The 13,335-nt window shown below is 42.3% G+C and overlaps 1 protein-coding gene across 6 annotated transcripts in view; it reads right to left on the bottom strand.

Moving 5' to 3' along the window:
• Window positions 1-13,335, bottom strand: part of qkia (QKI, KH domain containing, RNA binding a) — an 86,400-nt gene that overhangs the window by 36,644 nt on the left and 36,421 nt on the right. For all 6 annotated transcript variants that reach the window (XM_037746521.1, XM_037746525.1, XM_037746523.1 and 3 more), the window contains exon 3: window positions 5,600-5,716. In XM_037746521.1, coding sequence (XP_037602449.1) covers window positions 5,600-5,716 — 117 coding nt within the window. The remainder of the gene's footprint in view (window positions 1-5,599; window positions 5,717-13,335) is intronic.

Below are 13,335 nucleotides of genomic sequence, written 5' to 3'. Positions count from 1 at the left end.
GACTTGACTATGGCTTGTCCCAAACTGCATGTGATTATCATAAAGTGGGCATGTTTGTAAAGGGGAGAGTCATGGGTACCCAGAGAACTCGTTTTCATTCACATATCTTGAGGTCAGAGGTCAGGGACCCCTTTGAAAATGTCCATGCCAGTTTTTCCTCGCCAAGATTTTGCGTAGGTTTGGAGCGTTATTTAGCCTCCTTCGTTCACATTTAGGTGAACAGTTCACCTAAATGTCAGGATCCTTAGCTCTGTGTGATAAAAGAGAACCATACTACAGCACTCCTAAAAAGAGGACATTTTATGAATTATAGTAGCAGTAAACCATGTCACAGGGGCCACTACACCTTGTGCTATTTGCCATCCATGTGTCCTTAACAATTGCCTATTCTCAAAGCCATTTCCAGCCACTAATCCCCATTAAAAGAAACACCTGGACATTTCTATGCTCTAGCTCCCTATAAACTCTTAAGAAAGACAAAACTAGCTTTCAGTTGCATGGGGTCAAGTAATCAGAAAAAAACCAAAACAATTCAGCTTAAACTTGAAACAAAACAAGTGGGCACGCTGCAGTGCCAACAGGCCAATCAAGTTTAACATATCAATTGGCAATGTCAAACTTTAGTTAAGCAATAAAATGTGGGTGCTGCGGTGTGGCACTGTCTATTTGCTGGCAGGGCTTGAAGTTCCAAGCCTGAGGCCTACTCTGTTCTGCCAGTGCTGATACCACCACTTTAGCTATTATGTGCCAGGACAATCAGCAAAAAAACAAATCAAAGGAAATTCATTTGATATAGAGCTTTTCTCTGAAAGGACACTTGTAAAACAGCTGTCTATGGTGCCAACTGTAATCTGTGGTAAAATAAAATTAGGGAATTGTTTCTGCAAAAGGGAGGGAAATCCCTATTCTACTTGTGCAATGGTCGATATAACGTACCTGTAATTTAATTGCTGTTGTTCTTGCTGTTGTTTTGCATTAAGCATGATGGTAAGAGTGGAAACCAGGGGGACTCAAGCTGCCACATTAAATAAAAGTTTGATTGGAATAAGGCTCCGGGAGGAGTCCTTTTTCCTTCCAACTGTTTAGACAATAATCATCAAAAAGGACATAACATGCAAGCTTCATCCCTTTGGGCCGTAACTTAAGACTTTATTTAGATATAAAAACAAACTAAGAAAAAGCCCCCGAATACAAGAGACTGGGAGACGGTTGAGCGTAGTGGTGTCATAAACGCATTAAAAGAAGTACTCTCTGAGGAAATAGTGTGTGATCCATCCTGTCTCAACAAATGTGTCAAAAGGATATCCAAAACAGGAATGTACCTGCACTTAACTCAGTCACTCTCACAGACACTTTATACATAGTAAGTCTAGTTTGATCAGAGTGTGAAGTGCAGCCTTGGGAAATGTTTTTATCCAGCGTTCGTCTCTCGACGTCTCCCATTATTCAAGCCACACACATGCACTTGTGGGTTTAGTGATTTCAACATTTTCGTACTGCGATTATGACTGCCATATCAATTCATACATGGTTTGTTGGCATTTCAAAAGACGAAAATGGTAACATTAAATGTTGTTAAGATGGTAACCTGCTCAAATTACACAAGCAGCTACAGTAGTAGTAGAAACTAGGGCGGAGCGATAAGGCCAAAATATTCTATCACGATATAGGTAATTTCATATCTCAATAACGATATATATCATGATATAGCGTGAACGCTTTCTGAAATAACCACATGGTAAAGCCTATTTTTGTATACTCTTGTGCGAATTAAATACTTGACAAATGAAAAATACTGATTATTTTCTCACTTTAAGAACTTGGGTGCAAAATGAACAAAACAAAAAATAAATAAATATAGGGCAAGACTACATCGCGATAGAAACGATATAGAAAATATATACAATACACTTTTATATCGTTTTGGTGATATATATCGTCAAATTGACGTCAAAGTGACTTCATTAGGCTCATCATTCCAAAAGTCCGTACTGTGTTTGGTCATAACTCCTTTCATTTTGCCGCTGCAAATGACTGGAACTCACTACAAAACACGCTCAAACTAACAGCTCTCACCTCTCTCAACATGTTCAAACAAAAGCTGCAACATGTCATAGTTGACTGCTGTACTTGCTGACCAGCCCTCACTTCTCTCTCTCTCTTCCATTTTTACAAAGAACATCCAGTAATCCGCCTTTTTTTGTACATAGTGTTTATTAATTTACCTATTCTGTTTTTAGCCATTTTCTCATGTGTTTGTCATACTGTATTGTATCTGTGCTGTTTGTGTCACTTGTGTGGACTGTGCTACTGCCTCTTGGCCAGGTCATCATTGTAAATGAGAATTGGTTCTCAATTGATTTTACCTGGTTAAATAAAGGTCAAATAAATAAATAAAAAATTGCTCAGCTCTATTAGATAGTGTTTTTTTCTTTTAAAATAAAGAGAAAATCTAGAATAAAAGACACCCTCTTTGGGAAAACACAATCACACAACAAAGAAAAGGCCGACTTAAACATCAGGACAGTATTCAGTGACAGCAGCAGGCTTTAACAGCACTTGTGAGGAGAATTAAATGACACCAATCCAAATAATTTGCACACAAACTATTATAGGAAACAATCAAAGGAGATCCACAAATAAAATATAACTCTGTATCGGTAGATACTCAGGATCAAAATAATTTGAAAGGGATTGGGAGTTAAATGAAGTGCTCAGGATATAATTATGAACATTATATTTGTTAAGTACCACATTTTTCTCTTCACCTGCTTCTTTCCTCCTTATTGTCTACTTGATCTGCTTTTCTTCTCTCACCATTGTTCTGTATTTTACTCCCTCTCCCTCAGTCTCTGCTCGACTCTCTCCCACTGCATAGCTCCAGTGAGCCGACTCCCCGCCAGGCAGCGCGGCCCAGGAGGGAGCAACCAGCTGAATTATTGAGAGCATAAAAACGCTGCCGCTAATGGATCCTGAATAAACACACTGGCTAAGCTGCTCCCGCGGCTTCCTCTGCTGCCACAGGGCATCAAGCTGGAAATACTGAGGTGGAGGATGCAGCGACTGGAGGGCTACGGCGGCGGCGGCTTTGTCTGGGGCTGAGCCACAGTTATGACACCCTGGCCATCTAAAAGCTTTTTTGGAGTACAGGGAGCTAACCTGATAGAGATTATTGTGATTTATTGACAGTAGAAACAGCTAAGGATGTAAAAACCGGCAGACCATAGGGTGTTTTTTTCATTCACCTTTCGCCAGCTTAACCCAACGTTACTGTAAATATATGTAAACCAGACACCAGAGGAAGGGACAGAAGGGTAGCGAGGAGGGAAATGTAATTTTAATGGAGCACAATTAAGAATATAAAGCCCTGTGTAGAAAGCTGACACAATCATTTAATTATATAGATGTGCTAAAAACCCAGTCTGCTGCCAAACGAACAATCCCATTTACTTCATACTTTCTATAAACAACCAGGACTAACTATGAAAGTAGTGTTTTTATGGTAAGAATCGCCTCTGAGCGAGGCGAACGGTGTTACCACAGTTTTGCGCTCAGTGTCTCACGTTACCACAGTCTTGGAAAGGGAGCAGTGAGCGGAGGGGTTACTCAGTTGGTTGCAATCTGCAACCACACCACTAGATGCTGCCAAATCCTACACACTGTCCCTTTAAGTTTTAAGATGGCAAAAGATTGAGCAAAGACGAACTTCTAAAGTGTGTATGTGTGTGTGTTTGTACATGCTTGAGCGCGTTCACTCCCATTTAACTACTTCTGGGTCTAATTCCAAAGAAAGAACCACAGCAGAGCGTCTTTATGTTGTTCTGTGATAATGAAAAACACTCCGAGGGAAATGAGAAGTAAGAGATAGAAATTAAAATACGAATGGAGGAGCCATAAAAAAAAGAAAAAGAACGAGGGAAGAAAATGTTGGCCCTGCAGCAAACTGGAGCTTCTAAGATTATGACTCAGCTGAAAAATCTGTGTACATTTGTGTGTATGAATCCTGTTTCTGTTACTACGCACTGTGGACTGTGTGAGTGTGTGTAGAGAAGGTGATTCCCACACCAAGAGGGATGAAATACACTTCTTCTGACTTATGTAAACGCATTGTAATATAGCACCACTGCCTGGGAAAATTAGAGCAACTGGGAGGTACAGAAAAAAAAGGAAAAAGGAGAAAGATTTAAAAACAAAGATGCAACTTCAAAAAGGTGTCACTCAATGTGGAACAAAAACAAAAACAGAACAGCCAAAAGCAGCCATTATAGCACAGCTGAAGCCCATGGGCAACACATGCACCGACGCTTGAAATACCACAATTTTCAAAACTGTCAATTTGTCCTCAGTAACTTCAAAGTACATCATCAAATGTGATCTGACACACTTTGAAATCCATTGGGGATGCAACTAAGTTGCTGTTGCTGTAGCATTCATGGTATCAAAATTCAATATGTAGGCAGCTGAAATATGCCATGAGTCAACTATGTAGGCTTTAAAGACATACTCCTGCAAGGTTGACCTGATGGTAGGACAACCAAACATGGTCTGACAGACTTTCATCAGCACTGTTTTACAACATAGTCAGTCTCTGTTTTCAAATGCTGTGATGTGGCGGTTTAAGGGCCGAGACGTGTTTTGCAAAAATTGTGCAAATGCAGGTAAAATAATGCAAAATGTTTTTTTGCCTAAGTTCACCCCTTGGGTCTCAGGATATGTAGACACACTACATTAACCTTTTAAGTCTCCAACGTCAGCTCAGTTGGTCCAGAAATAGAGGCTGCCCGTGGCCTTAGCCGTCTGCCTTACTACTGCCTTCTGTACTTTCCACTGCACAGCGTTTTGCAAACAGCCCTATCAGATGTCAGAATGCAGCCACTAGGCATGAACTGAGCGTGTGTTTGCCTCATGTCTCTACAGGGCTTGTGGGATGTTTTTGTGCGACAGCAGTCCCAGCAAGTTTCACATTATTGTGTAATATCTCATGACAGAGGATGAATCCTTGTGGAGAAAGAAAGAGGCGAGCTTTAGTGTGTAAAATAAATGTAAGATGTTTTTTTACTTATCTGTGTGGTATCTAGGGGAGGGGGTGTGATTTTTTCTTACCATTTTGAAATTTATTTTTTAATGCTAGAATCCATGTATTCGCTTCATTTGAGTCTTTACGGATGTAGAAGGAAGTTACCGCTTTTATTGTTGTAGTCTGAGTAACGTGACATATCCGTTTCGTATCCGTCAACCAAAACAAGCCGCAGCTGGCCGCAACAGCGAAGGGTCTGCATAGATACGAACTGCACCCTCACATATTAAATCCAACATCACGGCTAAAGCTGCATGCTAACTCTGTCATTAAGAGGAAACGTTATCGTATTGCGGTAACGTGTGGTCAAGCAAGCCGCCACTCGCATCTCCGTGGTCAAAACGGCCGATTACAAATCGTAATATCGAATCGCAATACTTAAAAATCGCAATTCATATCGAATCGGCACCCAAGTATTGTGATAGTATTGAATCTGGAGATCAGGGAAACTGAGTAACATTACTATCAGGAGATAAAACATATTATTCAAGACACTGGACACTGCCATGCTGATGAGCTTACCTTCTTCTTGTCTCTCATGGAGCTCTTGCCTCGCACCATGATTTTGCATCCCGTCTCTGCTTCCAACTGTTTGGCTGTGAGTCCCCGAGGGCCAAGGATTCTCCCCACAAAGTTATACTGCAGATACAGAGAAAGAAAAAATACACCAGTGAGTGAATATAGAGCGAGATATTACTTTACATCAAGACGTCAAGTGTGTGAAATCAGACCACGATGGAGAAAGACTTATAAGCAATTAAAATCAATAACAAGGGCTGAGTACAAATGGTCATCTTGACTTTGCTCAACACATGACAACAAACAGTTTTGTGTGTACATACGCATACAGACAGACACAAAGATTCCACTTTCCATGAGCTTCCAGAGAGCATGACATCAGCTCTGCTGGATGTCGAGCCTCTGCTGCCACAACTACACACACCACGCCAAATCTACTACATACTCTCCTGCCTTTCCAGCACAACGAGAAGGTGGCTCCTGTCAGCCGTGGTTTCTCCAGCAACATTGCTAAATTAGCTACATTGGTTGTTGTTTTCTTTCTCCTCACCATGGTAGCAGCAATATTAGAGAGAAGAAGTGAGTTTAAAAAATATTGCCAAGAAAGAAGAGTGTGCAATTCTTATACGGGCTTCCTAATAGATTCATTTAAAGAATTTTTCTTTTTGTTTTTCTGCTTGACTTGATTTCCAACCACAGCCTACCCTGGGGTTGGCTTGCGCTTTCTTTATCATCCCCACTAGATGTCAAAATAGTCCTTAACAGAAAATAGAAAATGAACTACAGGGAATTAGTCTGCGTGGGAATGGTGGGAGAAAACAAGTGGGAAATGGAGTAGGAATGGTGATGAGGAGGGAGCTGGGTTCTGAGGTGAGGTGGTGTGCTTGACACAATTTTCTTATCAAGGCCCCCTTTCACTGGTGAGTGGCTTTGGAGCTTTGTACCAAAAGGAAACGTATTTACCGTCGTAATCCTCTCCACTTGAAACTGGCTTCCAACGGGATAAAGGGAAAATGTGTTGAAATAATCCAACACAATTTTCAGCCAAAATAAAAACAGAAGGAAAGGAGGAGAGCTGGGGAGCACAGTGACGCATAAAGAGGTAAACAAACCCCCCCTTTTTAAACAGTGCAAACAGCGGCTGGTGGAGAGCATGATGGGTAAAGAATCTCTGACACCGTTCAAATGGGATATTTTTTTACTCACAAACCTGAAATACTCAAATGCTCACTGGCGTGGCTTTTCCTTGACAATGAGAAGCACAACTGTTCGTCTCTTGAAGTGTAACAATGAGCCGTGACACCGCTGCTTTAAATTCTTAAACGCAGTCACATCTGCTTACTCACTCCACCGCACCGGTGCCTCTGCAAAATCCAAAAGGCCATCAGAGAAGTCACATTTAATTACAGAGGGATTACAAATCTAACGCGATGTTGGTGTATTTCCCCTAAACTACGTAAACAAACACTTGTGAGGACAGTCGAAAACTCCAGGCTGTTTTTTTTCCCCTCGTCCCCGTCACCGGGTTTGCCTGCAATCGTAGCCTGTCGCAGGCAGGAAAGACACACCCTGTGGCTGGAGAGATGCTGGAGTCTGCCTGTAGCATGCGACTACACAGGCTTTATGCGTGTGTGCCTCTGTCACAAGGCAACTGTCTGTTTGGTTAACTCGAATCAAGGGAACTGGTGCAGGGGCTATTTGTGAGAGAGTGTGTGTGCCTACTGAGGGATGTAGGGGCACCTGTCCTTGGAGGTCAGCCACCAATGATGCACAGTGGCCTGCTTCTGACTTGTATGTACACACATGCACACACACATGCACACACAGCCTCAAGGAGCACAGGAGAGAGCTGTCTGTCTGCATCACAGCACCCGTCGCAGACAAGGGTGAACCCCAAGCTGTGGGCATTATGGTGGTGCTGTGGTACTCTCACACAGCACACACAAAAAACACACACATGGCCTCTAACCTATTACACAAAAGCTACAGTGTCCTGGGTGTTGTTATACAGCCTGCCCCGCTAGCAACTGCAGTGCCATACTTGAAAAATGCTAGCTGTTATTTGGCACACACAAAATGTATACCTACACGGTTTAAAAAGTTTCTATATTTACTAGGGCTGTGAATTGATTAAAATATTTAATCACAATTATCCAAAGTTAATTATGATTAATCGCACATTTTTATCTGTTCAAAATGTACCTTAAAGGGAGATTTGTCAAGTATTTAATACTCTTATCAACATGGGAGATGCCAAATATGCCTGCTTAATGCAAATGTATGTATATATTTATTATTGGAAATCAATTAACAACACAAAACAATGACAAATATTGTCCAGAAACCCTCAAAGGTACTGCATTTAGCATAAAAAATATGCTCAAATCATAACATGGCAAACTGCAGCCCAACAGGCAACAACAGCTGTCAGTGTGTCAGTGTGCTGACTTGTCCCAAACTGCATGTGATTATCATAAAGTGTCTGTAAAGGGGAGACTCGTGGGTACCCATAGAACCCATTTTCATTCACATATCTTGAGGTCAGAGGTCAAGGGACCCCTTTGAAAATGGCCATGTCAGTTTTTCCTCACCAAAATTTAGCGTAATTTTGGAGCGTTATTGTGACAATTAGTCAAATAAACAAGAGTAGGGGGAAAAGTATTATATATTGAATCAAAATATAAAGTGGTCGCTCTTTAGAAAAATCCCAAAATGACACAGAAAGAGCATTTAACATTATATATTCTCTGCTCTTCTCTCACTTTGTAGCTAAAACCACGCTCTCTCTGACAGACAGTGGAATGTGTTTCTCCGTGGACATGAATATGTTGATGACAATTGCACTTGACAGTGAGCTGGGGCCTGATGAAGGAAAGCTGAGAGAAATAAAGAGAGAAAAGGTTAGAGAGAAGATGACACAAGAGCAGAGTGTCACGAACGTCTTATTTTTCCAGTGCTGGGGGAGCTATTATGAGCAAAGAGGGGCCAACGCTGCCACTACGATTTCTCTTCTCTTTCCCACTCTAGATGTGGAACTTCATCGGAGAGGTCGCTCGGGGTTAAAAGGCTTAGGGCAGGCGGTTACATGCCTGTGGCTCAGGTTTTATGGCCCACATGGATGCGTTCTAATGATGACTGAGGTATGTGCACAGATACATGTGGGCGGGGGCACAGAGCAGGCGTCGTGTCTGGCCAAGCGGTTACCACAAGTTACACTCACAAACATCACTCAAGGAAAATTTCAACACAAACACGCATCTGACTGTTTGTGCTTCAAGCATCTCACCACAATCTGGCAATGCAACAAGATGTTATCTCATCCTAATAAAACCTCGCAATTCAAAGTGTAAGTGTAATAAAAAATCATCTCAGTGATGGAATGAAGCTGGATGTTTTAACTGTTAGTAGATGTCTCTCTCTCTCTGCTCCCTAGCTTCCTGCTCTGCACTGAGGTTTTGACATTAATCTCGGGGATGTTGATATGCTGTTAGAAAAGGTGACCTCCATTTTAAGCCACTGGAATGTAGACAATGGAAAGGCAAGCGGGTGAGTTATCAGAAGGGTGCAGGGCCATTGAGCCTGCCAGGAGCTCCACTCAGTACAGCTAGAGGAGTAGAATGGATACAGAGCCGTCGCTGCCAAATACACTACCCGCTCTTCACCTCCTCTTGCTAAACTATCCAGCCTCCTCCGCACCTACTAAAAAAAGATAGTTTTCATCTTCTCTTTTCCTGCGGTTACATCAACTCCACTGGCTCCCCATATTGAGGTCTTTAAAAAAAAAAAAAGAAAAAAAAAGAGTAATTTCTGGGAACCACTAAGGCTTTGTGGCTGGATTTCCAAAGCTCTGCGTCCTCTAGGAGCCCTTGAAGCAGTCGCTATAGTGACAGGGACATTTGTTGAAATTTAAAAAGCTTTAATAATAGATAATAGAAATACAAAAAGGAAAATTGTGATGATCCCCCCAAGGACTAGACATAGAGAGCAATAGGCCTTTCTGGGGTTGAACAAAACAATTGCAAAAACAACTACCAGCTCCGTTTAATCAGGCGCTACTGTCAACACCCATCTGGCGAACAGAATAAATGCATAAACTGTGTTTTGCTGACTAGGAAACTCCCAGCAGCCTCTTTTTCTCTGTGTGTATCTTTGCTGCACTCTTATTTTCTTCTGCTCATTTACAGAATTAGAAGATCAGAGACACTGGGATCTTTGGTGGACCAACTCTTTTTCCTCACTCCTCTGTGTCGGTTTCATTTTATCTCAATTTTTCACACAAATACAGAGAATCGCAGTATATATACAAACATAGTGTGTGCAAACACAGAAAGACAGACAGATGCGCACACACTTGCACGTACACACAAAGCCCCCTTCAGGACAAGGGCTTACACTGACATTAAAGGGTCTTTGTTTAGCCCCAGTTATCGCTACTCCACAGGCGGGTTTTGTTGTGAGCATATCTACGTCTACGCCACTGTGTGTTTATGAGCGTGCGCGAGTTGTGTGTGAAACCGCAACGTATGGAGTGAACTCTCGCAGACACCCTCGGCACCTAGAGCCTGATTGTCGCATGGGCTTGTGTGCATGTGTGCATTGTGGTTTGTTTTTTGTGTGAACAACTGAGAAACAACAGCAGTTTCACCGACAATGCTCAGGGAAGCAGAACAATTGTGCCTTTGACGGCGTTTTGTTTGTGGTGGTGGGGAGACAGGAAATGAGATCATGCTGAGGGCTCTGGCTGTGTGCACGCAGAGCTTATCGAAGAGCTGGGCCGGGGCCGGGCGGAGAATACCAATCACTTATTAGCCGGCCTCGCCGGGCTTATGGAAATGAGGAATCGTTCATTCAGTGCAGTGTATCAAAGCAAGGTGGAATCTGTGGTTACACCAGGCACCGCCATCTCTCTCACTTGATTCTAACCCTCCCATAATGTTCCATGTATTATTGTGCAACAGCACATACCAAAGTAATGGCTAACCATTCACACAGAAAAACTCCTCTTTTCCTCATACCCAAGATGCCTTCCATCTCATTTCACTTTAAGTTACAATATTTGGAGGCTTCACAGAGTTGAACAATGCTCTTGGTTCCTTCTCCTTCCTCATACTCCTCTTTACTGTATCCATTCATAGCTTCTGGAAACTGAGCAGGCTTCCTTTTCCTCTTTGTCTTAGTACACAGGACGTTGTCTTTCCTCTTCTGCATATCCGTCATCCTCCCGTGTACATGGGTCTCTCATAATACATATTAACGTTTCTCTCTGACTACACACAACCTCCTCAGCCACCAGTCGGTTGCCTGCCTTTCATCAGTCGTTCATCTTTAAGTGGAAATGTTCCATCATTCAATTAATCCATCTAACTGCCCCTCACTTTGTGGCCTGATCCCTTCAACCAACATGCATATTACATACATGCACAGACAGAGTAGCTCTACAAGTAGCCTCCACACAGTAAACGGACAGGAGGAAAGGGAGCAGGAAGGAGCAGACAGGTGCCCAACCTACCGCAGTTCGCATGCTTTATCTACAGGAGGGACAGAGGAGGTGAGGCTGGAGCGGTGAAGGAGTCAAAATTAGACTTAGATTCCAATGGTGACATTTTCGCCTCAAAGCCCTATAGACTTCAAAGCGCTCTTTTCAGCACATCCAGCATTTAGCGCCTAATCCATGGCTCCTTTGATAATTCTGTTTGGGTTTATTTTGGGGTTGCAGGCAGGGTGGAAATACAGAGGAGTGAAGACGGAGAGATGGAAAGCGTAAAGATTGATGTCGGCTGGAAGTTTGGAAGACGTGAGTGAAGGAAGGAAGCACGGAGTAAAGTTTGTGAACTTTCAGATAAGCCAGCTGCAGAGAGAGAGAAAAACATAACGACTAGGGAGACAACATTCAGTCTCCTCCCTCAGTGTTCGTTTGAGTTAATCACATGTCGATGGAAGACTGAGCTGAGCTGAGAAAGCTGTGGACTAATGCTAGTCATGCCGTGCTAACTTATCTGCAACAATCTCATCCAGAGGGAGGGAGGGAAACAGTAACGGCATCTACATTAGATTGGTCATGCCTTGCTAATAACCAGTTCTTTTAATAGTTCCTGTGAAGTCGCACTCGCATCAGCTGATCAGTCATGAGCCACTTCACTCATGCTTTATCATCATACATCAGCTGACTGGCAACCAACAGACTAGTAACAGCCAGACAAATTCCTACAGGATTAGACCCTATCAAACCTTAATGCAGGAGCTGACAGGAAGTAAACTTGGACCAAAGTTGTTGCCCTAGCAACAGAATTGGCAATGTAAAGGTCTATACAAGAAGGTCTTCCCAACCTGACGGTTGTCACTATTATTCAGCTGGTATAGTCATGCCACAACTATAAAGTACCCTACTTCTATACATGTCTTTATCACAACTCTTTAATAACCTAATAGGAGAGTTCCTTGAATATTAGCGTTGATACAGTAATGTATATCATTATGTGATTTTTTTAAAACTCAAAAACATTGATATTAGTGCTGTGTACTGGCAAGAATCTTGCGATACGATGCATATCATAATACAGGGGTTACGATTCAATATATTGCGATACTGTAAGCAAGGAAATCTATTGTGATTTTTTCAAATCTAGTTTTATGAAAAACTGTCATAGTATAAAAAACAAACCACCATAAAATCCTAGTAAAAAAAATTCATTATGTGAAATGGCTACTATGGGAACTAACATCATTACACATGAGTACAATTGGGCTCATTGGATCCACACGAGTCTCAGCTTTCCAGTTATAACCAATTTATGCAATTCCAAGACTGTTTAGGGACCCCAGTATGCAGAAATATTCAAATACAACATTTTAGAATAAGTGAAAATAACACATTTGTACTGCATGCAAAAAACTGCATGGGAGTAGCGTAAAAAGTGTCTGTAAAGGGGAGACTTGTGGGAACTCATAGAATTTTCTTACACCCCTAATCAATACTAGTATTGGTCTCAAAAGTCCTGTATCAGTGGGATCTTGTATGGGCCGACACTACCTCCCCTACGTACATCCTTTGATTCCTGTGCGGTCAACCTGCTTCCTTTGTCCTTCATTCTCCGTTTTCACCTCTCTCTGCCTCTCACCTTTAACGACTGCTGAGTTCAACAGGCCAAGGAAGCACTAAACAACGGTAATATGAGAGCAATCACTGGCATTAGTGCAGTTATACACAATCTAACAGCTTACACTATTGCCCTTCATCATGTTAACTGACTACAACAAATAGAGTCCTCTCTGTTTAAATTATCATTGTAATTGCCCTGCTCATCAAATAGCTAACTAGGAGACCATCCGTTCATCAAATTATCATCATCACGCATGGCTGGCTAGCTAGAGATATCAAAATCCTCCACTGTGCCGCTCTATCAGTGAGGGTGAGGCAAGGTGTGGGGCGGTACATTTCCAGTACTCTGGTAATGACTTAAGGGGGTCAGAAGGATATCAGGAGCTGGCATGATAAGTGATGACACCCTCATGGGAACAAGCTTAATGACTTTTCCCCGTGCAGGGAACTGGCTGGTTTGGTCCGGGCAGTTTTACTGCAGTGAAACAGTAAAGGTCCAGGACATCCTGTCTGCTCAAATCACCAGAGCCTCTTTTTTTGGTATTCTCAAATCTCTGTGCAATGCAGTCGAACTGAAGCATCACCGAGGAATGAAGCAAATTCTTCCCCTCTCTCCAAAACCTGACAGAGCTGATGCACA

The sequence above is a fragment of the Sebastes umbrosus genome, chromosome 16 (genome assembly GCF_015220745.1).
Source record: "Sebastes umbrosus isolate fSebUmb1 chromosome 16, fSebUmb1.pri, whole genome shotgun sequence".
Lineage (NCBI taxonomy): Eukaryota > Metazoa > Chordata > Actinopteri > Perciformes > Sebastidae > Sebastes > Sebastes umbrosus.
The sequence above is the reverse complement of the archived record's forward strand: the minus strand, read 5'-3'. Positions and strand labels throughout refer to the sequence as shown.